Here is a 25003-nt window from a genome sequence, read left to right on the forward strand (position 1 = left end):
TGTTTTTCTTAACTGAAGTGTTTTTTTCTCTTCTTTTTTTGTACTTTTCTGATTCTCTAGGTGATCTGGAATCTCTGGGAATACTTTATTATGTCTCCATAGTCTTGGGAATATTCTTTTCTTTTCTCCTGACTCACGCGTGTTTTTCTCAGTTTTCGTACTTTTTCTGAGATCTTGGAGCTCTAGGCTTACTATATGTGGTTTCAACCATCTCTTCACAGCTGCTAGGGTAGTATTAGATGGAATATGCTCAAAATTTGTTTACTGATGAGGCATGCTATCAAAAATTCTGTCTCTAGATTTTTGAGTTTCTTTAAAGATTAATTAATCCAAATGTGATTCTGATAGAAACCAAACTGGCATAGGATATACTGAACAGTAAAACAACTCTTCCAACTTAAAATCTGCCAGGAAAAAAAAATTTAAAGATTCTCTGCACTGATTTAAATCTCAACTTCCTCCAAATATTTTCACAGTGGAAGCCACAGGTAAAATAATGTAACATGAAAACTAAAGTCTGTGTACTTGCCATGGTACTAGTATGATACAATCTCCCATTGTATAGTCATATCGCAATGTCACGGATTGAAGTATGTCCTCTGAAAAATATGTGTATTAACTTGATTAAGCCATGATTCCTAGTATTCTGTGTTTGTCCTCCATTTTGTGATTGTAATTTTATGTTAAAGAGGAGTAGGGTGGCATTGTAACACCCTTACCAGGTCATATCCCAGGTCCAATATAAAGGGAGTTACCCTGTGGTGTGGCCTGCACTACCTTTTAACTCTCAAGAAATAAAAGGAAAGGGAAGTAAGCAGAGATTTGGGGACCTTATACCACCAAGAAAGCAATGTCGGAAGCAGAGCGCATCCTTTGAACCCGAGGTTCCAGTGCTGAGATGCTCCCAGTCCGAGGGAAGGCTGATGCATCCATCACAAGGACTTTCCCCCAGAGCTGACAGAGAACGCCTTCCCCTGAAGCTGGCACCCTGAACTAAGACTTCTAGCCTACTGGACAGTGAGAGAATAAACTTCTCTCTGTTAAACCGTCCACTTGTGGTATTTCTGTTACAGCAGCACTAGATGACTAAGACACATATTTAACTGAAAGTGGAATACAAGTGCCAACTATTGTTAATGACTCAACTATGAATGTTTTAAGGAAACCTTTTCACAAGACTTTGTTTCAAGAAACAGTTAAGCAGGGGTCAGAGCAAGATGCAGTATAAGCAGTCCATGCCTCAAATTCCCTACAACTACAATAAAACAAGAACATATTGGAACATTAAATACCCTCAGAATTCCAGACAACTGATGAAGGACTAGAGGACCAAAGGGAAGTCTGAATCAAGTAAAAGGTAACACGCTAACTGCCAGAGAGCAGGGTTCACAGAGTATCTTCACCCCATGCTCCTCCCAGGCACAGCACGGCCAACTTGGGAGGGTGGAAGCTAGTACAGAGCACAGTGAGACTTGGAATTTTCAAACATTCAAGCACCATTTGGGGCCCCATAGACAGGCAAGCATAGGAAAGTGGTCCTAGGAAAGGGCACCTTGGCACACTGATACCTTGGTGCCCTGGCATTCCCGGAAGGGAACATCATGCAGCACAGAGTGAGACCAGGGCTCTACAGGCAGCCAGCCACCTGAGAGGGCACCGACAACAGTGAAGCTAGTGCACTCAGACCTGAGAAGGGACATGTCAAATCTGGGACCATGTGGTTCCTGGGAAGGAAGAGAGTGTGATATACAGCGAGACCTGGACTCTGTAGCTAGCCAGACAGCCATATGTATGGGTACCGGAGGCAGAGAAGACTACACACAAACCTAAAACTGGGTGCCTAAGGAAACTCTGTATCTCATTAAAGGGTTCCCTCCTATCCTGCCAGCATACAAGATGGAAAAAGCAAGCACAGTCCATGAAATACAAACAAAAAAACTACCTGGTTCACTCCCATTGAAGAGGGGAGGGGACACAAGTCCCCAGAACTGTTGAGTCGGTGCTGGAAAACTTGATAGCAAGAGTGAGTTTGATATTTGGAGAAGAGCAAGGAAATAAGGAGAAAGCGGGAAAATTGTATGATTTAGAAAAAGAGAAGATTGAGTCTTGGAATTAATTCAATAATATACTCAAATGCCTCAAGTACAACAAAATACAAAAAAAGACATCCATGAACATGAGAGAAAATGTCTGAATTAAAAGAAAACCATAAAAAAGCAAAAATTAGTTTTATGTAGGCCAGGTTAGTGTGAAAAACAGAGGACCTTCAAACAATGTTAAATATCCTCACAGAAAGTAAAGAACACACAGGAAACAAACTAATGAAAATCAGGAAAAAACAAACAAACAAGAAACTCAAAAGAAGAATACAGAAATCATTAAAAAAAAAAAAAACACTGGAATTGAAATAAATACTTGAAATGGAAAATACAAGGGAAGGATTCAAATTATATTCAAGCAGACAGAAGACAGAATAAGTGGACTAGAAGACAGGGTAACTAAACATATCAAGCCTCAAGAGAAAGAAGAGAAAAAAAGCAACAAAAAGCGAACGAAGCCAAATGAATTGTGGGACTCAATTAAGGAAGCCAACATTAGGATTTTTGGATTTCCAGAATGATAGAAAGAGCTATAAAAATTTTCCAAGATATAATGGCAGAATATTTCCCAGACCTGAATGAGGAGTCAAGCCTGAAAATACACAAAGCCAGGTGAACTCCAAAAAGAAGGAATACAAAGAGGTCTACACAAAGATATATTTTTAATAAAATTTTTGAAAACCAAGGACAAGGAGAGAGTCCTGAAAGCAGCATGAGTAAAGTACAATATAACATATAATGGTCCTTGATAAGAATTAGTGTGGATTTCTCCTCAGAATCCCTGGAGGCGAGGAGGAAAATGACACCAAACTTGTTGCTATCTAGTTGATTCTCACAGGGATCCTATAGGCCACAGTAGAACAGCCCCGTAGGATTTCCAAGGAGTGGATGGTGGATTTGAACTGCTGACCTCTTGATTAGCAGCCGGTCTCTTAAGCACTGCACCATCAGGGCTCCAGGAGCAATGGAATGACATATTTAAAGTAGTGAAAGAAAAGACTTATCAACCAAGAATTCTTTACTCAGCAAAGCTATCATTCAAAATTAGAATGAAATCAAGACATTGCCAAATAAAGTTGTGGGAATTCATAACCACCATACCTTCTCTGAAAAAAAAAAAAATTAACGGAGTTTTGAAGACAGAAGAAGAAGACTACACAGTTATTCTTCTGCATGTGGGAAAGTAGAAAAAAAAAGAAAAAGAGATCTCCAATAAAGGTGATAAAACCAAAAAACCAAACCCAGTGCCGTGAAGTTGAGTCCGACTCAGCGACCCTATATGGTATAGGCAAATATAAGGACCAGTTGTGTGTATTCTCACGGGGTAAACTTAATAGGGTCTCTATGAATCAAAATTGACTTGACAGCACACAACAACAAACTTAGCAGTTAAGTTCCACAAGCAATGCAACAACAAATGCATAAATAATAAGCACAGACTTATACTAACAAAGTATAATGATGTAGCCTGAATCGACTCAAAGGCACTGGGTTTTTTTTGGGGGGGGTGTCATAACAGCAGAAATGGGAAGGGAAGACTTTGTTACCTGAAAAATCTTCAGGAACTTTTAGATTTTCCACAGAAGCTGTCCCTGCTGTTGTCGTACAGGAAGTGTTTCCATGGCCTGTACTGAACACATTTGGAACCTGGTCCATTGGCACCTGTACATAAATAATAAATAAATAACAAAATTAACAAAACTCAGAACATAAAAGCACACATAATATTACGTTAAATAATAATATCATTGACGAGTAAAAGCCACTCATATTGTAACCTCATATCTGTGGAGTATGATTGCTTCTTTGTTTTTTCCTTATATCCTTATGTGTCTTTGAAAGTCCTGTTTTTCAACTTTAATGTGTGGTTTGCTAGTGCCTAGTTAACTAAGAATTTCAGTTTTTTTTAAATCATAAAGGAACACATGTTTTAGCCGTGCTACTTTTTTTTTTTTTTTTTTACCTTGTATGTGAAGACCAAGGTAGAGATGGCTGTCATTCCCACTCATTAGAGGAAAAAGAAAGAAAAGAATAGCAGCAAGCAGGTTCTAATAGAGGAATTTCAGGGAGGAAGATGGAAGGAGCCTCCTGATGAGCGAGGGGCAAGAATGCTCTGGTCCCGATCAGAAGAAATATCTCCCGTGGCTATTTGATCCCCTTTGGTCTATACGGAAGGTGGGCTGCTCACTTCTAAGTCCCCCCAAAATGGGAGGAAACCACCCATCCCTCACCACTCCTTTTGGTGCAAAAAGAAAGCAGAGACTTCATAGGCCCTAGATGAAGGTGAGCTATGGAGCCAGACCTTTATACACATCTAAAAACAAGAGAGGACAACATAACCTAGGTATAGGTGATAAAAGGTTCTAAATAGCTGATGACATATAGTAGACGTGTTCGGTCATATAAGGTTCCTTTTCTTCACCCAACAATTAAAGACTTTAAAATAGTCTCAAAATTCTAAAGCAAAATGATACAAAAGTCCATATGGTTATGTTTTGGAGCCCTGGTGGCACAGTGAATAAGAGCTTAGCTGTTAACCAAAAGGTCAGCAGTTCAAATCCACCTTGGAAACCCTATGGTGCAGTTCTACTCTGCCCTATAGGGTCGGTATGAGTCAGAATCAACTCGATGGCAACGGGTTTTATGTTTTTTTTTTTTTAAGATACACCCAAATTATCTTCAGTGGTAAATTTTTACTAGAATTGCAAGGCCACTTATGTGTCCCCATATGAGTGGCTGTCAGGGGACCTAACGAAGCTTTGCTATTCAGTGGAAAGGCTGCATGGCCTATCTGTGCCTGGCCTGTATTACAACCGTAGTTAACAACATAGCTTTTTATTGTCCAGCGTCCAAATGGATGAGCTTTCCTTTAGACTTTTTTGTAATTTATTTATTTTGTCAAAAAATGACTTAATTGAAACCCTTCCTGTGTCAGGAGTTTGGAAAGACCCTGTACCAAGTATGTACACATGAAATATGAGTGAAAATACAGGAAAATTTACCTTAACGGTCTTCTTTAGAATAGACGGAAGCTGGGTCCCAAGAAATTTGTTCTTCTTAGGTGTTTCTCCTCTTCTCAGAGGCATGTTTGATGGCATTTGTTTATCAAATACTTCTGGTCTAAGGGTGCCACCAAAGGAGACCCTCTTTCTCTGTAAAGGTACTTGTTCTTTCTTCTTTTCTTCTTAAATAATAAAGGAAAAAAAAAAAGCATGGAAAATGCAATGAAAAAAACAAATCCATACTTGTTGGTAGATGATGTCCGGTCGATTTTAACTCACAGTGACACCATGTGAGAGAGTATAACTGCTCCATAGGGTTTTCTTGGCTGTAATCTTTATTTACAGAAGCAGATTGCCAGATCTTTGTCCACAGAGTCAAGGTGGGTTTGAATCACCAACCTTTTGGTTAGCAGACAAGTGCTTAACCGTTAGCACCACCAGGGCTCCTTTAATTTATAACAATTACAATTATAAACTTATAATTTATACCAAATTACTATTAATTATTGGTAGCACAATATGGTGGATGTCATTAATGCCACTGAATTGTATGTACTTAGAAATGGTTAAAATGACGAGCTTTTTGTTACTTGTTTACACAATAAAAATTTTAAAATAAGTACCAAAACAATTTTTATCATGATTACTTACAAAAAAATCATGTATATGGTACTAATTAAAACATTACAAAAATTATAAAATACTATTTATAACTATTCTATTTAAAATTTATTAAAACCTAAAATCAACAGCACAGCTTCACTCTTTAGTAATGTTGATGAAGGTAAAACTGCTTCAAGCGTTCACGAGGGATCTGAGGACAAACTACTAAGAGTTCAATCCCAACTGGACAGGACAATGATTTTGTGCAGAATACCAAAACATCCTAGCTAGACATAGCTTAATAAACTGATTAATCCAAAGCAGTGGTTTTCACCTTGGAGGAAGGAGGAGGATGAAGATGCCTGCTTTAGCAGTGACCTCAGAGAGATTTTGAAAAAGACATGTATTTGGGCCTCACCCCAATCCTCTCTAACCAAACCCAAAAAACCAAACCCTTTGCCATTGAGTCGATTCCAACTCGTAGCAATCCTGTCTATAGGACGGAGTAGAAAATGCCCCATATTGTTTCCAAGGCAGAAATCTTTATGTAAAGAAAGACTGCCGTATCTTTTTCCTGAGGAGCAGCTGATGGGTTCAAATGATTGATATTTTGATGAGTAGCCAACTCCTTTAACCACTGGGCAAGCAGGGCTCCTTCGGGCCTGAGAATTTATGACCTGTGAAATGTCCTCCAGATGAATCTGACAGGCACCTCCCACAACTTCAGCCCCACCACATGATCCGTGTGAAGGACTGGTCAGCATAAATCCCTTGTCTAAGTGATGCTTCCCCTTTGTAGACTACTAGGAAAACTTTGACTGACATGTACTTGTCTATCTGATAGACAAACACATGTCTCCCATATACTAGCCCTCTGGGGAGCCAGAGGACTTTATACTGGGATCATTGCACCAGGATCACTGGAGATCTTTCCTTTCTAAAAGCTGTTGCTGTTGTTAGGTGCCAATCTAGAAAGTTTCGACTCATAGCAACCTTGTGTATTACAGTAGGAAACACTGTCGGGTACTGCTCCACACTCACATCCTTGTTTATGCTTGAGCCCATTGTTACTATCCCTGATAAATACAGCAGATGTCAAGGAGCTACCAAGCCTACTGTCAAAGTCATATCACTGCCACTTACTGTGTGACCTTGTCAGTGTCCCCATTTGTAACATGGAGATAAATGCATTACCTACCACATGATAATTCCTATTGCACTAAGGATCAAAAAGTTTCAAGTCGTAAAGCATGTGGAAGAGTGCCTAGCACACAGTTACCACTGTGTAAGTCTTATCTCCTATTTTAATTGAAAGTATCCATGGTATACCATACTAATTGACTGTTTTACAAGAAACTGTTTGTAGGGTAGCCTGAGAATACAATGTAAAAAACATGAGAGCCACACATACATTCAAAGATTCCCAAGGATTTCTTTTGACTTGATCCCTAGGATTAAACTCCCATGATAAGGTTGCTTTGTAGTTCATATCCCCTTTTAAAAGCAATTACTATATTTTTAAGAAAATAACACCCACGGTCTATATTTGTCTGCCAACCTCTCCCTACCCTGCAATGTATTTTCATAAGCACATTATGCTAATTTTTTTACAGCAACATGTGGAAAAAATGGCATATCAGGGCTTCTGAAAATACATCCCAAGGGGAGGGAGCCTTTGGCAAAGAAATATAGAAGGCATTTGTTATTTGCATAAAATATTGCAGTCTCCTTTCTGCTTTGGTGTAGATGAAAGAGAGCCCTGGTAGCCTAGTGGCTAAGAGCTCAGCTGCTAACCAAAAAGGTTCGAAGTTCGAATAGACAAGCAGCTCCTTGGAGACCCTATAGAACAGTTCTACACTGTCTTATAGGGTCTCTATGAGTCAGAATTGAATCGACGGCAAAGGGTCATAGGAGATGGAAAGGTGGCACAGTGGTTAAGTGCTTGGCTGCTAACTGAATGGTCAGTGGTTCAAACACCCCATCAGCTCCGTGGGAGAAAGATGTCAGAGTCTGCTTCTGTAAAAAATGTACAGCCTTGGAAACCCTATGGAGCAGTTCTCCTCTTTCTTATAGGGTCACTATGAGTGAGAATTGATTCAAGAGCAATGGTTGTTTTTTATTTTTTTTTATCTCCCTGGATATTCATTCCCTCCTGTTTACTTCCCTAACCACCTGCACTTCCTCTGTGACACCTGGTTATAATTATCTAGGTCTTCACTAATAATCTATCACTGTAGACAAGAATCATGTACCCTTGATGCCTAGTAGAGTGTCTACCACGCAGCAAATCAGTACTGAATGAATTAAGGTATTTTATTAATTCACGTCTATTTTTTTTTCTATATATAAGGTAAAAAAAAAAAAAAATTAGATGTGTAAAATTTTGGGAAAAATACATTTAAGGTAAAGTAAACTTACCAATGCCTGATGAAGAATCATAAGAGCTGCTAACGTCAGCTACACTGATAATAGGAGATCCCAAGCTCATTGCAGACTTCTGCAGAGAAGCACTGTTAACTTTTTGATCAATATTTATTAGTAATTTCCTTATGAAATCTTCTTGGTGCAGTGGAACTTTTGTATAAGTAGGACTGTTCTCTTCAGACAGTTCTGGAGAGTTTGCAGGCACAAGTAAACTTCGTGGCTCCTGAGAATTGGCAAAATAAGAACAGCGATAAAAATTTCTTCCAAATACAGAAAGTTATAATTATGAAAATGTTCTTGCTTTTGATTATATTCCTTACCAAACTGCTCCTATTGACTTTTAGAAACTTCACTTGAGAAATAATACAAGCATTTATTAGCTGACTTTAAATATTCAATGGTGTAATGAAAAACAAACTTGAGGATTAAAATTATTTAAATAAAACCTCAAAGATTTTCATAACTTCCTTAAATATGTCTTCCAATATATGAAAGAAGCAAAGCTAAAATTAATCATCACCAACAGTAATTATCTGTTCACCCAGCATAGGCACAGAATTAGAACTTAATAATCAGGGTTATCAGTAACTGTCTATAGGACCCATAAGTTTAGGTCCATTTAGTGTGTGTATATATGAAAGTGCAGAAGTGAAACCGAAACCAAAACAAAAAAAAATCTCTCCCATCAATTCCGACTCACAGCAGCAACCCTGTAGCTGATTGCAGGTTGTAATCTCTATGTAAGCAAACTGCCGCACCTTTCTCCCACGGAGCCTCTGGTGGTTTTGAACCACCAGCCTTTTGTTTAGCAGTCGAATGCCTTAACCACTGTGCAACCAGGGCTTCTTCCCAGAAATGAATGCAAGAGTGAAAACTGGGTATCCCCAGGCACTGCAATCGTGGACCATATGAATCAGATTCCGGAACATTACCTGGCACACCCCATAAATAGTACCTTCACATTTTTGCATATGTAAATTTTGAGGGGGGTTAGACGGAGCAACTAAAGGATATCCTAAAAAACATGTTCAAATCTAATGGGGTTTCAAAGGAGGAAAATTATATCATCTGAATTATTACAGAGGGCAATTCAAAAATCTACCAAAGCAAATAATTTAATGTATTTCTTTATCCAATTTCAAATTTTTTGGCTTCTCAAACTATCAATGTGAGTGAGCAGTATTTTATTTCCAATATGACGAGAACTAATAATTTTACAATAAATACATATGAATTGCCAAAAATTTAAAAGGAGGCAATAGAAGCCCATTTTTATTATTATACTCAATTGCCAAATAATTACTCTGTCAATTTGCTATAATACTGTCTCAGTACTCACTTGTAATACTTATTTTATAGCACACCAGTAACAAAGAGTTCATCCACACCAGCTGGTGGCACTTCTACCCACAATTCAGCTAAATTTTGGGTTTGTTTCTGTTCTTGATTATCTAGTGCTGCTACAACAGAAATACGAAAAGTGGATGGCTTTAACAAACAGAAATTTATTCTCTCACAGTCTAGGAGGCTACAAGTCCATATTCAGGGTGCCAGCTCCAGGGGAAGGCTTTATCTCTGTTTGCTCTTAGACAAGGACCTTGTCATCAATCTTCCCAGGTCGAGGAGCTGGGACCCTGGGTCCAAAGGATGCACTACTCTCCTGGCTTTTGTTGCTTGGTGGTATGAGGACCTTCTGTCTCTCTGCTTGCTTCTCTCTTTTATATCTCAAAAGAGATTGGCTTAAGACACAACTTATCTTGTGGATTTTGTCCTGTTGCATTAACTTAACTGTTGATAATCCCAGCTCGGTAATATCATAACAAAAACCCGTTGCCGTCGAGTTGATTCTGACTCATAGTGACCCTGTAGGACAGAGTAGGGTTTCCAAGGAGTACCTGGTGAACTCGAACTGCTGACATTTTGCTAAACAGCCCAACTTTTAAACACTATGCCACAAGGGTTTCCAGTAACATCATAGACGTAGGATTTACAACACACAGGAAAATCACAGCAGATGTCAAAATGGTGAACAATCATATAATACTGGGAATCATGGCCTTGCCAAGCTGACACACATTTTTTTAAAAATAATTTTTATTGTGCTTTAAGTGAAAGTTTACAAATCAAGTCAGTCTCTCACATATAAACTTATATACACCTTACTACATACTCCCACTTACTCTCCCCCTAATGAGTCAGCTTACTCCCTCCTTCCAGTCTCTCCTTTCGTGAACTTTTTGGCGGTTTCTAACCCCCTCTACCCTCCCATCTCCCCACCACACAGGAGATGCCAACATAGGCTCAAGTGTCCACCTGATGCAACTAGCTCACTCCTCATCAGCATCTCTCTCCAACCCATTGTCCAGTCCAATCCATGTCTGCTGAGTTGACTTCGGGAATGGTTCCTGTCCTGGCCCAACAGAAGGTTTGCGGACCATGACCGCCGAGATTCTTCTAGTCTTGGTCAGACCATTAAATCCGGTCTTTTTATAAGAATTCGGGGTCTGCATCCCACTGTTCTACTGCTCCCTCAGGGGTTCTCTGTTGTGCTCCCTGTCAGGGCAGTCTGCGGTTGTGGCTGGGCACCATCTAGTCCTTCTGGTCTCAGGATGATGTAAGTCTCTAGTTCATGTGGCCCTTTCTGTCTCTTGGGCTCATAATTACCTTGTGACCTTAGCGTTCTTCATTCTCCTTTGATCCAGGTGGGTTGAGATTCATTGCTGCATCTTAGATGGCCACTTGTTAGCGTTTAAGACCCCAGACGCCACACTTCAAACTGGGATGCAGAATGTTTTCTTAATAGAATTTATTTTGCCAATTGACTTAGAAGTCCCCTGAAGCCATAGTCCCCAAACCCCCACCCTTGCTCCGCTGACCTTCAAGAGTGCATTCAGTTTATTCAGGACACTTCTTTGCTTTTGGTCCAGTCCAGTTGCACTGACCTTCTCTGTATTGAGTGTTGTCCTTCCCTTCACCTAAAGTAGTTCTAATCTACTATCTAATCTGTAAATAACCCTCTCCCACCCTCCCTCCCTCCCCCCTCTCATAACCACAAAAGAATGTGTTCTTCTCAGTTTAAACTATTTCTCAAGATCTTGTAATACTGGTCTTATACAATATTTGTCCTTTTGCATCTGACTAATTTCACTCAGCATAATGCCTTCCAGGTTCCTGCATGTTATGAAATGTTTCACAGATTCGTCACCGTTCTTTATCGACGCCTAGTATTCCATTGTGTGAATATACCATGATTTATTTATCCATTCATCCACTCATGGACCCCTTGGTTGCTTCCAGCTTTTTGCTAAACAGTGCTGCAATAAACATGGGTGTGCATATATCTGTTTGTGTGAAGGCTCTTATTTCTCTAGGGTATATTCCGAGGAGTGGGATTTCTGGGTTGTATGGTAGTTCTATTTCTAACTTTTTAGGAAAACGCCAGATAGATTTCCAAAGTGGTTATACCATTTTACATTCCCACCAGCAGTGCATAAGAGTTCAATCTCTCCACAGCCTCTCCAACATTTATTATTTTGTGTTTTTTGGATTAATGCCAGCCTTGTTGGAGTGAGATGGAATTTCATCGTAGTTTTAATTTGCATTTCTCTAATGGCTAATAATTGAGAGCATTTTCTCATGTATCTATTAGCCGCCTGAATATCCTCTTTAGTGAAGTGCGTGTTCATATCCTTTGCCCAATTTTTAATTGGGTTGTTTGTCTTTTTGTGGTTGAGTTTTAACAGAATCATACAGATTTTAGAGATTAGGCGCTGGTCGGAGAGGTCACAGCTGAAAATTCTTTCCCAATCTGTAGGTGGTCTTTTTACTCTTTTGGTGAAGTCTTTAGATGAGCATAGGTGTTTGATTTTTAGGAGCTCCCAGTTATCTGGTTTCTCTTCGACATTTTTAGGAATGTTTTGTATTCTGTTTATGCCTTGTATTAGGGCTCCTAATGTTGTCCCTATATTTTCTTCCATAATCTTTATCGTTTTAGTCTTTATGTTTAGGTCTTTGATCCACTTGGAGTTAGTTTTTGTGCATGGTGTGAGGTATGGGTCCTGTTTCATTCTTTTGCAAATGGATATCCAGTTATGCCAGCACCATTTGTTAAAAAGACTGTTTTCTCCGCAATTAACTGACACTGGGCCTTTGTCAAATATCAGCTGCTCATATGTGGATGGATTTATTTCTGGGTTCTCAGTTCTGTTCCATTGGTCTATGTGCCTGTTGTTGTACCAGTACCAGGCTGTTCTGACCACTGTGGCTGTATAATAGGTTCTAAAATCAGGTAGAGTGAGGCCTCCCACTTTCTTCTTCTTTTTCAGTAATGCTTTACTTATCCAGGGCTTCTTTCCCTTCCGTATGAAGTTGGTGATTTGTTTCTCCATCACTTTAAAAAATGTCATTGGAATTTGGATCGGAAGTGCATTGTATATATAGATGGCTTTTGGTAGAATAGACATTTTTACTATGTTAAGTCTTCCTATCCATGAGCAAGGTATGTTTTTCCACTTATGTAGGTCCCTTTTAGTTTCTTGCACTAGTACTTTGTAGTTTTCTTTGTGTAGGTCTTTTACATCTTTGGGAAGATTTATTCCTAAGTATTTTATCTTCTTGGGGGCTACTGTGAATGGTATTGATTTGGTGATTTCCTCTTCGATGTTCTTTTTGTTGATGTAGAGGAATCCAAGTAATTTTTGTATGTTTATCTTCTAACCTGAAACTCTGCCAAACTCTTCTATTAGTTTCAGTAGTTTTCTTGAGGATTCCTTAGGGTTTTCTGTGTATAAGATTATGTCATCTACAAATAGAGATAATTTTACTTCTTCCTTGCCAATCTGGATGCCTTTTATTTCTTTGTCTAGCCTAATTGCTCTGGCTAGGACCTCCAGCACAATGTTGAATAAGAGCGGTGATAAAGGGCATCCTTGTTTGGTTCCCGTTCTCAAGGGAAATGCTTTCAGGCTCTCTCCATTTAGAATGATGTTGGCTGTTGGCTTTGTATAAATGCCCTTTATCATGTTGAGGAATTTTCCTTCAATTTCTATTTTGCTGAGAGTTTTTATCATGAATGGGTGTTGGACTTTGTCAAATGCCTTTTCTGCATCAATTGATAAAATCATGTGGTTTTTGTCTTTTGTTTCATTTATATGGTGGATTACATGAATGGTTTTTCTAATATTGAACCAACCTTGCATAAAAAAAAAAAAAACATACCTGGTATAAATCCCACTTGTTCGTGGTGGATTAATTTTTTGATATGTTGTTGAATTCTATTGACTAGAATTTTGTTAAGGATTTTTGCTTCTATGTTCATGAGGGATATAGGTCTGTAATTTTCTTTTTTTGGGGTGTCTTTACCTGGTCTTGGTATCAGGGATATGCTGGCTTCATAGAATGAGTTAGGTAGTATTCCGTCCTTTTCTATGCTTTGAAATACATTTAGTAGTAGTTGTGTTAACTGTTCTCTGAAAGTTTGGTAGAACTCTGCAGTGAAGCTGTCCAGGCCAGGGCTTTTTTTTGTTGGGAGTTTTTTGATTACCTTTTCAATCTTTTTTTTTTATGGGTCTATATAGTTGTTCTACTTCTGATTGTGTTATTTTAGGTTGGTAGTATTTTTCTAGGATTTCATCCATTTCTTCTACGTTTTCAAATTTTTTAGAGTACAATTTTTCATAATAATCTGATATGATTCTTTTAATTTCAGTTGAGTCTGTTATGATATGGCCCATCTCATTTCTGATTCCAGTTATTTGTTTCCTTTCCTGTATTTCTTTAGTCAGTCTGGCCAATCGTTTATCAATTTTGTTAATTTTTTCAAAGAACCAGCTTTTGGCTTTATTAATTCTTTCAATTGTTTTTCTGTTCTCTAATTCATTTAGTTCAGCTCTAATTTTTATTATTTGTTTTCTTCTGGTGCCTGATGGATTCTTTTGTTGCTCCCTTTCTATTTGTTCAAGTTGTAGGGACAGTTCTCTGGTTTTGGCTTTTCATTATATATGTGTGCATTTATCGATATAAATTGACCTCTGAGCACTGCTTTTGCTGACTGACACACATTTTTGAGGAACAGAGTTCAATTCATAATATTCCACCCATTGGCCCCCCAAAATTCATGTCCTTGCCACACGGAAAACACATTCACCGCATCATATCATAACAAAGGTCTTAAATCAAGTCCACATCCAAAATCCAAAATATTTCTCTTCGTCTGTGAAATCTAGTTTACTAGTTATCTGCTGCCAAAGTACAATTGTGGAACAGGCTCAAGCTAGGCATTTCCATTACACATGAGAGAAATTGGAGGTAAAGAAAGGATAACAGGCACCAAGCAAGTCAGCTGAATCCATTACATTAGCCTTGAAAGTAATCTAGGCTTGAAAGTAATCCTCTGTTTTCTGATCCAATTAAACATTAGCCCTGCCCTCCAGACTCTGGTATTGGCCACACTCTCTGGGCTCTGGGCTTCAGCTCCACCTTCCAGGCCCAGTGGAAAGGCAACACTGCTCCCTTGCATGTGGGCAGCCCCATTCTCCTAGTCCATCTGAGTGATGACTCCACTCTTTGAGACCCTAGAAGTCATGTCTCTAAACTTTGAGACTGAGGCAGTTCTGCTTCCTGTGTTCCCCGTCTCTTCAGCTTCTGCTTACTGGTTCCTTGGCCTCTTTGCCCCTCTGGCTTCACTGCTTGCATGTGCCGTTTGGGCCAGTGTTTCAAAGCTCTTTAGCGCCACCGTTAAGTGCCTGGAGGCACCCCACTCCACCAGAAAACTTTTGCGAGGAGGCACACAGCTCTCTTGGTCCTTGGGCTGTCAAGCCTAGCTCCACCAATAAGTGCTCATAGGCACCCCAGTCCACCAGGAATCTTCCTGTGCAAAGGCACTCTGCTCTCTTGCTCCATGTGTCAGCTCCAGTGCCATCTTGCGCTGGTCTCCAGGTACTGCTAATGCTATTTCTCTGCTGCTGCTTCTGTGCTGTCTCCAGTGTAATGGCCCTCCTGACTTCCTTCTGGGTCCTCACATAATTTTCTTTGATGTCCATAATTTCACCAACAGTCTCTTCAAGGCAATCTAGGCTTTTAATTTTAGGCACTTTAAAACTCTTCCAGCCTCTCCCCATTCACTTTTCAAAACTGCTTCCACATTTTGGTATTTGTTAGAGCAGCACCCCACTTTCTTAGTACCAAATTCTGTCTTGGTTCTCTAGTAGTGTTATAACAGATATACCTGCTGCAAGTGGATGGCTTTAACAAAAAGAAATTTATTCTCTCACGATCTAGGAGGCTAGAAATCTGAATTCAGTGTGTCAACTCCAGGGGAAGGCTTTCTCTCTGTTGGCCTTGGGGAAGGTCCTTGTCATCAATACAGAGATGCACTATTCTCCTTGTTCTTCTTTCTTGATGGTATACGGTCCCCCTGTATCTCTGCTCTCTTTAAAATCTCAAAAGAGATTGACTTAGGACATAATCTAATCTCGTAGATTGAGTCCTGCCCCATTAACATAACTAATGCTAATCAGAACTCATTAATATCATAGAGGTAGGATTTACAACACATAGGAAAATCACTTCACATGACTAGATGGCAGACAATCACACAATACTGGGAATGAAGGCCTAGACAATTTGACACACATTTCTGGGGGACACAGTTGAATATATAACAGTTTCCTTATACGTACAAATAAGGAAAGATGGTGGGCAGTGTTTGCTATTCCTCAAAAACTACCTTTGTCCCACAGAAGCTGATGAGCAGCAGTCTCATCATTAAGGTTATGCCTTAGGTAAGAAGCAATACTTATCAACAGTGGAGACCTTGAAATTAAAGTTCCTACTGCTAATATCCCCCAACGTGTCTGTCAGTTTGTTGTACTGTGGGGCCTGCATGGTGCTGTGATGCTTGAAGCTCTGCCATTGGTATTCAAATATGAGCAGGGTCAGTCATGGGAGACAGGTTTCAGCTGAGTTTCCAGACTAAGACAGACTAGGAAGAAGGACCCAGAAGTCTACTTCTGAAAAGATTTAGCCAGTGAAAAACTTATGAATAGCAGCAGAACGTTGCTTGATATAGTGCCAGAAGATGGGCCCCTCAGGTTGGATGTCACTCAAAAGACGACTGGGAAAGACCTGCCTCCTCACAGTAGAGTCGACCTTAATGACGTGGATGGAGTCAAGCTTTAGGGATCTTCATTTGCTGCTGGGGTATGACTCAAAATGAGGAGCAGTTGCAAACATCCATTAATAATTGGAACGTGGAATGTATGAAGTATGAATCTAGAAAAATTGGAAGCCATCAAAAATGAAAAGGAACACATAACCATCGATATCCTAGGCATTAGTGAGCTGAAATGGGCTAGTGTTGGCTATTTTGAATCCGAAGAACAACTGGTTTACTATGCCAGGAATGACAGCTTGAAGACGAATGGCATTGCATTCATCATCAAAAAAAAATTTCAAGATCTATGCTGAAGTACTACACTGTCAGTCATAGGATAATATCCATACGCTTATAAGGAAGGCCAGTTAATATGACTATTATTCAAATTTACACACTAACCACTAAGGCCAAAGATGAAGAAATTGAAGATTTTCACCAACTTCTGCAGTCTGAAATTGATCCAACAAGCAATCAGGATGCATTGATAATTATTGGAGATTGGAACGCGAAACTTGGAAACAAGGATCGGTAGTGGGTGATAGAAATAATGCATGGGATTGCATGATAGAATTTTTCAAGAATGACTTCTTCATGGCAAGTACTTTCTTCACCAACATAAAAGGTGGCTAAGAAAAAAAATTTTTTTTTTTTTATACACGTGGACCCCCTCATATGGGATAGACAGGAATCAAATTGACTACATATGTGGGAAGAGACGATGTAAAAGCTCAATATCATCAGACGGAAGAAGGCCAGGGGCCAAGTGTGAATCAGATTATCAATTGCTCATATGCAACTTCAAGTTGAAACTGAAGAAAATTAGAACAAGTCGATGAGAGCCAATGTACAAGCTTGAGTATATCTCACTTGAATTTAGAGACCGTCTCAAAAATAGATTTGACAAGTTGAACAGTAATGATCGAAGACCAGACGAGTTGTGGAAGGACATCATACATCAAGAAAGCAAGAGGTCATTAAAAAGACAGGAAAGAAAGAAAAGACCTAAATGAATGTCAGAAGAGACTCTGAAACTTGTTTTGGAACACCGAGTAGCTAAAGAGAAAGGAAGAAATGATGAAGTAAAAGACTTGAAGAGAAGATTTCAAAGGGTGGCTCGAGAAGAAAACTAAAGTATTATGATGACATGTGCAAAGACCTGGAGATGGAAAACCAAACGGGCAGAACAACACACTCAGCATATCTCAAACTGAAAGAACTGAAGTCAAAATTCAGCCTTGAGTTGAAATATTAATGGATTCTATGGGGGAAAATATTAAACGATGTAGGAAGCATCAAAAGAAAATGGAAGGATTACAGAGTCACTCTACCAAAAAGAATTTGTCGACATTAAACCATTCCAGAAGGTACCATATGAGCAGGAACCAGGAAGAAGTCCAAGCGGCACTGAAGGCACTGGCAGAAAACAAGGCTCTAGGAATTGATGGAATACCAACTGAGATATTTCAACAAATGGACACAGCACTGGAAGTGCTCACTCATCTATGCCAAGAAATTTGAAAGATAGCTACCTGGCCAACCAACTGAAAGAGATCTATATTTATGCCTATTCCCAAGAAAGGTGATCCAACTGAATGTGGAAATTATCAAACACTATCATTAATATCACGCGCAAGTAAATTTTTGCTGAAGATCATTCAAAAGTGGCTGCAGCAGTATATCGACAGGTAACTGCCAGAAATACAAGCTGGATTCAGAAGAGCACACAGAACCAGGGATATCACTGCTGATGTCAGATGGATCCTGGCTGAAAGCAGAGAATACCAGAAAGATGTTTACCTGTGTTTTATTGGCTATGCAAAGGCATTCAACTGTGTGGATTATAACAAATTATGGATAACATTGTGAAGAATGGAAATTCCAGAACACTTAATTGTGCTGATGCGGATCCTGTACATAGATCAAGAGGCAGTCGTTCGAACAGAACAAGGGAATACTTTGTGGTTTAAAGTCAGGAAAGGTGTGTGTCAGGGTTGTATGATTTCACCATACCTATTCAATCTGTAAAAAAAAAAAATTTTTTTTTTTATTCAATCTGTATGTTGAACAAATAATCCAAGAAGCTGGACCATATGAACAAGAATGGGGCATCAAGATTCGAGGAAGACTCACTAACAACCTGCATTATGCAGATGACACAAACTTGCTTGCTGAAAATGAAGATGACTTAGAGCACTTATTGATGAAGATCAAAGACCACAGCCTTCAGTATGGATTACACCTCCACATAAAGAAAACAAAAATCCTCAAAACTGGACCAGTAAGCAACATCATGATAAACAGGGAAAAGATTGAATTTGTAAATAATTTCATTTTACTTGTGTTCACAATCAACACCCATGCAAGCAACAGTCAGGAAATCAAAAGACGCATTGCACTGGGCAAATCTGCTGCAAAAGATCTCTTTCAAGTGTAGAAAAGCAAAGATGTCACCTTGAAGACTAAGGTGCACCTGATCCAAGCCATGGCATTTCCAATCACCTCCTAAATATGTGAAAGCTGGACGATGAATAAGGAAAAAACATAAGAAAAATTGATGCCTTTGCATTGTGGTGTTGGAAGAGAATATTAAATATACCATGGACTGCCAAAAGAATGAACAAATCTGTCTTGGAAAAAGTACGACCAGAATGCTCCTTAGAAGCAAGGATGGCAAGACTACATCTCACATACTTTGGATGTGTTGTCAGAAGGGATCAGTCCCTGGAGAAGGAAATCATGCTTCCTGAAGTAGAGGGTCAGCGAAAAAGAGGAAGACTCTCAATGAGAAGGATTGACACAGTGGCTGCAACAATGGGCTTAAGCATAACAACAATTGTGAGGATGGTGCAGGACTGGGCGATGTTTCCTTCTGTTGTATAAAAAAAAAAACAGCGTCGCAATGAGTCAGAACTGACTCAATGGCACCTAACAATAACAACATTGCTCATATCAGGTGCGCCTATGATATGTCTCCTAAGTCAGTTGATTCTTACTGGGTCATATTGAACTAGCTGGGAAGCTTCCTAAAATGTGAAAAATAGAAATTACCAGGAATAATCCTAAACATACAAAATCAGAACATTGCAAGGATTGGCCTAGCATTGTGTTTTAATAAAATGCACCACTTAGAACACCTGTTCTCCAATGATACACTCAAGTAATGAAAGAGTGTCTCACTTGGGAAAGGATAGTATTACTCCTCCAGTTTCACAGGACACCTATCAATCAAAACTGGGAAGCATCTTAGACACTCAGAATTTTCATAATGTGATTGACTTCAGACACACAAAGATGGATGGGGGCAATGACTGGGAGACAAAAGGAGTCACAAAATAAGATAAAAAAAAAAATTTCAGAAATTTGAGTCTTATGTTTTGAGGTTGTTCCACCCATAGGTTGCAAGCAATAATATCAGCGGATCCTCTAGGAGTCTTTTACACCAAAATTGTAAGGCTGACTCGTACTCTTATTCTGAATAATAAATATGTATTTATTACTCAAAATAAATATATAGATAAGGAGCCCTGGTAGTGCAGTGGTTAAGCACTGGGCTGGTGTCATGCATTTGAATTACATCACCCCAAAAAGGTGTGTATCAATTTGGCTGGGGCATGATTCCCATATTGTGTGTTTGTCCTCCATTTTGTGACTGTAATTTTCTCTTCAAGAGGATTAGGTTGGGACTGTAACACCCTAACTAAGGTCACATCCCTGATTCAATGTAAAGGCAGTTTTCCTGGGGTGTGGCCTGTACCACCTTTATTTTACAAGAGATGAAAGGGAAGCAAGCAGAGAGTTAGGAATCTCATCCCACCAAGAAAGCAGTGCCAGGAGAAGAGCTGGTCCTTTGGACGCGGGGTCCCTGCACAAAGAAGCTCTTAGTCTCGGGGAAGGAAGGATGATAAGGCCAACAGACAGAAAGCCTTCTCCTGGAACCCACACCCTGAATTTATACTTTTAGCCTACTTTACTGTGAGAAAATAAACTTCTCTTTGTTAAAGGTATCCACTTGTGGTATTTCTGTTAAAGCAGCACTAGATAACTAAGACAGCTAGTAACCAAAAGCTCGGCAGGTTGAACCTACCAGCTGCTGCTCGAGAGGAAGATGTAGCACTCTGCTTCTGTAAAGATTACGGCCTCGGAAAACCTATGAGGAGTTCTACTCTGTCCTATGGGATTGCTGAGTCAGAATCGACACGATGGCAACAGGGTTTTTTTTTTGTTTGTTTGGTTGGTTTTTTGGTCTTATAGTTTTAGATTATTTTAATATGCTTAAATTCAATTTGATTTTAATACCATAGTCATATTCTCATATTATAACCAATGAGCCAACTCCCTGTCACTGACTTAAAGTGAGAAATCTTTCCTTAAAGTACATATAAAGGATTTTATATCGTCATGCAAAGGAATCAAAGTCCAAACCTTGATGATCTTTTCCATCACCTCTTTACATTTTTGTTCCAGATATTCAGTTGTGTTGCTTCCTCCAGGAACATGTCCACATTCAAACCTGGAGTGCAAAGAATGACAGACTGAGCCTCAGATGAAAATGTTATGTCCTGTGGTTAAAATTTCCATATCTGGTTAGTGTCAAGGTCAAGGAACAAACTTAAGACTTTGTTCCAGATATTACCTTGTTGATGGAAGCAAATGTAGTTAGTGTGTTTACAATAAACACTTAGATCTACATTGCCTCATGTCTCTTTTGGAACACCCTTGTCAGAGGATGGGGACCCAGAGTAATCTCTGAACACTGATTAGACTGGGTATGATTCAACAATATCCTCGGCACCATCAGTGCGTGAATCTAGTAGAGATTAAGAGCAACTATAATCGTGTTACTTCTAGTTTGGAAGGTAAACTAGCAAGACTGGTGGCTACTGTAAAGGGGGAAAAAAAGGATGTGGTCAAGGAGGTCAGCAGGAGGCAACTGATCCAGAATCCTAAGGCATGGAAAAGAGATGGGATTTTACTCTAAGTGAGATGGGAAGCAATTAGAGGTATAGGAATCATGTGACTTGCATTTAGAAGGATAATTCTGGTTGTGTGGGCAGAAGCAGAGAAACAATTCTAAGGAGCCTGGAGATGGAGATACCTGTTTGAGGGTAGAAATGTAGGATATGAATGGTGGTCTATTTCCAGATATACTTTGAGGTAGAGCCTTTAGCACTTCGTGAAAAATGTTACATATGAGACAAGAAGAGAATGGCTTTATGGGTTTTAAATAAAAATTGAATTGCCCTTTTGCTGATATGGGGAACATTGCAGGAGACAGAAGATATCAGGACTTTGGTTTTTGACTACATATTTCACATGCCCCTTAGGCATCTTGATGTAACATTGGAGATGGCGGTTGAAGTTCAGAGTGCTGCTGAGAGACTGAGATCACATGAGAAAAGACTGTGAAAGAAAGCAGAAGAGATGCAAGAACTGAGCTTCGAAGCACTAAAAGAAGGAAACAGCTAGGGAATAGCCAGTAATGGGGGAATCACAGAGTGTGAGAGTCAAAGGAAGAGTTTCAAAAGAAAGAAGTAACCAATTGAGTTAGACGTAGTCAAGATGAGAATGTAAAATTAACTGTTTGACTTGGCAATGTGATGGTTATCTTAATAAACTATTTTATGGAGTTTTCCATAAAAGGAAATCATGACTTGGACACTCTCGGACTGAATATAGGCTCTAGGGAATGAGGGCTATAATCTGTCTGAACAACATTGGAACAGACCCAGTACATGGAAAAATCACTAAAGTTGTGTTTTTTCTCCTCCAAGAGTGAGGATCTCAGTAGGCAAAGAGAACCAATCTACAAATAAGGGGAAGGTTGTCTTAAGAAAGGCACCTAGATAATTCATTTTAAGAGGAAAGGCAGATATTCGACCACAGATACAGGTAGATTTGTAGATTAAGACAGTTGCACCCTATATATTTGGTGTGTCTGTAATGGAAAGTTTGGTAATTTAGACCAGCTTTGGGACTGTTTTGTCTCTGGAGGTATAAACAATAGACTAAAGAAACATTAGGATCCAGGTAGTGTAATATGGTGCAGTCTTTAAAATAACTAAGTTTATTATGCCCAAGGAAATGAAAGGTGAAGAATTTTAGCATTAACAAAGTAGCAACCATAGTAGGAGATTTCAACATTCCTTTGAGAGTAATTAATAAACATGAGGAAAAAGAGTAAAATAGAAGGTCTGAATGTAATGGACTTATGTGGATAGGACACTACACACAATAACTGTACAATACACATTCTTTTCAAACACACGATAACTGTACAATACAAATTCTTTTCAAACACATAGAACACATGAAATATATTATTTCATTTAGATGGAGTTTAATAAAGAGTGACAAACTGTGATATTTAGAGATGCATGCTTAGGTAGTAAAGGACCAAAAACTTTTATGACTTCGTAAACCATAATGGTGGTTTACTTGGCGAAGGGAAGAAGTAGAGATTAGAATACACAATGAAAGAAGCTTCTGGAACTCCTCTATTTCATGATGAGTGATGATCACTTGGGTGCTCACTTCATGAAAACTGAGCTATACAGTTTGTTTTGTGCCCTCTCCTATGCATGTATTTTACTATCAAGACACAAAAAGACTCACAGAGCTTCACATCCACTCAGTCTTTTCAAATAAATAACAAGCTCCCTAAGGACCAGATTGCCCTTCTTTGGCATAGACCTGTGTGCTCAAATCCTTGAATTAAGATCACATTTAAGGCTCAATTTTCACACCTCCTAAATCCGTATGCCATAGATTAAGAAATTGTTGAGAATGACAATAAGAAACACTCTGACAATCATCAGCATTAAAGAAAGATCACAGTTGAACTTTGCAACTAGTTGATGATTAATCAGAATGTGCTGTTAATTGTAAACCCAATTAGTTTTACCTACCTGAAAGATCGATCGACAATTGTTATTATATCTCCGTTTTTTAGTACTACGGGATGGTTAACATAGGCTCCATTTAACTGCGTAGGAATGCTATCACTTAAATTAATCAGGAGTGCCTACAAGTGGAAGAAGGAGAAACATGCAACTAATAAATAGGTAAAAAGTAAAAAAAAAAAAAGTTAAAACAACTTAGAAAAAATACTTACCTCCTGCTGTCGCATCTCAATTTTACAATGTTGTTTTGACACCATGGGAAGCTGTATACGGATGTCACACTCTGTCCCCCTTAATTAAAAAGAAAAAAAAAGGAAAAGAAAAGGAAGACTTCTTTGGGCTGTTGCACCTTTGAAAAAAAAAAAAAACTACCTCAAATTTTCAAAATAAAAAAGCACTTGACTAGTGTTGTTGATCCCAAAGTGTAATGACATTAAGCTACAACAAATTGGACAATGTAAATAAACTTCACCTTTGGCAATGTTTACAACTTTTATTTAAACAACTACTATAGGTATTTAAGACTTAGAGTAACTAAAAACTATGATAATAGAATATACTAGAATACAAACCTTAATCATTTGATTAAAACAGCCATGTTTATGACCCATAAATGAAGGAGTAATTTAATTCAGTTTGGAGAATGATCAATTTAATAAATTTTACCACTCTACCTGCTTTTTGATCTATAAACCATTGCATGTTTCAATATCTAATCATCCCCAAAATGCTTTTTTTCTTTACGCCTCAGTTTCTTCTCTAAAAAAGGTATTACTTTAGCATTAGCCTGATGGTGTTTGAAGGTCAATGTGAATCATTTGCCTGCACATAGCAAATGCTCATTATGTGTGAGCATTTTACTGAGGTTTTAATACTACACTGTTTGAGATGACAGATTCAGGAATCTCTTCATCATAAAAACATTAATTGGCATGCAGTAAAAAAGCATTATCTAGATTGAATTTATCTTTCGATAAAGGGCTAATATCAGTACAAAGCACCAGAAAGTAGTATTCCTAAGCCTATACATAAACTAACCCAGAGTTTATTAGCAATCAGTGTTCTTTGATTTTCTGGTGCTCCTGTTACCGATCTCTTGATTTATAAACTAAGTTGCAACAAACTACACGATCCCCTGTCTGTTCTCAGTATCTATCTCTGGAGTCAAAGAATATCCCTTCCTGCCCATTTCATATGACTCTACACTTATGAATTGCCTTTTAAATTTCAAACATTGTGGAAGTTTTGGTTAAGCATAACAGCTCAGCTAGATGCACCATAACATCCCCCTACAACAAAGACTTGAAAAACTAAGCAAAAGAGACAAAAATAACTTTGGACTCTGGAACATGAAACGGAGGGCTGAACAATCAGATGGAACGACAGTCGGAAGGAGGGATAGAAACCAGTGGGAATGCAGAGAATCATGCATCCTATGTGACCTGCCTGCCGATTTGGCACAGGGTGGCCATTTTAGGATGGCAGCGTTCATTGTCCCCAGGTAAGAATCCCAGACAGACAACTTCCCAGAGTCAGAGACATTTACAAACTTGGAAGGAAACAAGGTAAGCAGGTAAGCAGAACTTGTCCTGGGGCCAACAAAGCCCAAGAGGCCAATGCACAGGAGCGCCATAACTTTAACGTTAGGGAAATACAAGTAAGTGCTACTGGAGCAAACTGCAGTAGTCTGAATCATTGGAGCCCCAGGACAAGGAATAGGTAGGACAGGGAGAGCATATCTGCAGGGGGCAAAGGGAAACAACACGAGGGAGAAGGAGAGATCCAGTGTCCCTGGTGAATACAGAGGAAGGAGGGAACTAG

At 39.0% G+C, this 25003-nt stretch overlaps 1 protein-coding gene across 1 annotated transcript in view; it reads right to left on the minus strand.

The window, feature by feature from the left end:
* The window catches only part of LOC126068652 (proliferation marker protein Ki-67-like), a 251704-nt gene that overhangs the window by 11563 nt on the left and 215138 nt on the right, over window positions 1-25003 (minus strand). The window contains exons 8-12 of the mRNA XM_049871407.1: window positions 23395-23473; window positions 20706-20793; window positions 8123-8351; window positions 5102-5283; window positions 3647-3761 (exon numbers count right to left, since the gene is read on the minus strand). Of these exons, the coding sequence (XP_049727364.1) occupies window positions 3647-3761; window positions 5102-5283; window positions 8123-8351; window positions 20706-20793; window positions 23395-23473 (693 nt within the window). The remainder of the gene's footprint in view (window positions 1-3646; window positions 3762-5101; window positions 5284-8122; window positions 8352-20705; window positions 20794-23394; window positions 23474-25003) is intronic.

Source organism: Elephas maximus, chromosome 2 (genome assembly GCF_024166365.1).
Source record: "Elephas maximus indicus isolate mEleMax1 chromosome 2, mEleMax1 primary haplotype, whole genome shotgun sequence".
Taxonomy (NCBI): domain Eukaryota; kingdom Metazoa; phylum Chordata; class Mammalia; order Proboscidea; family Elephantidae; genus Elephas; species Elephas maximus.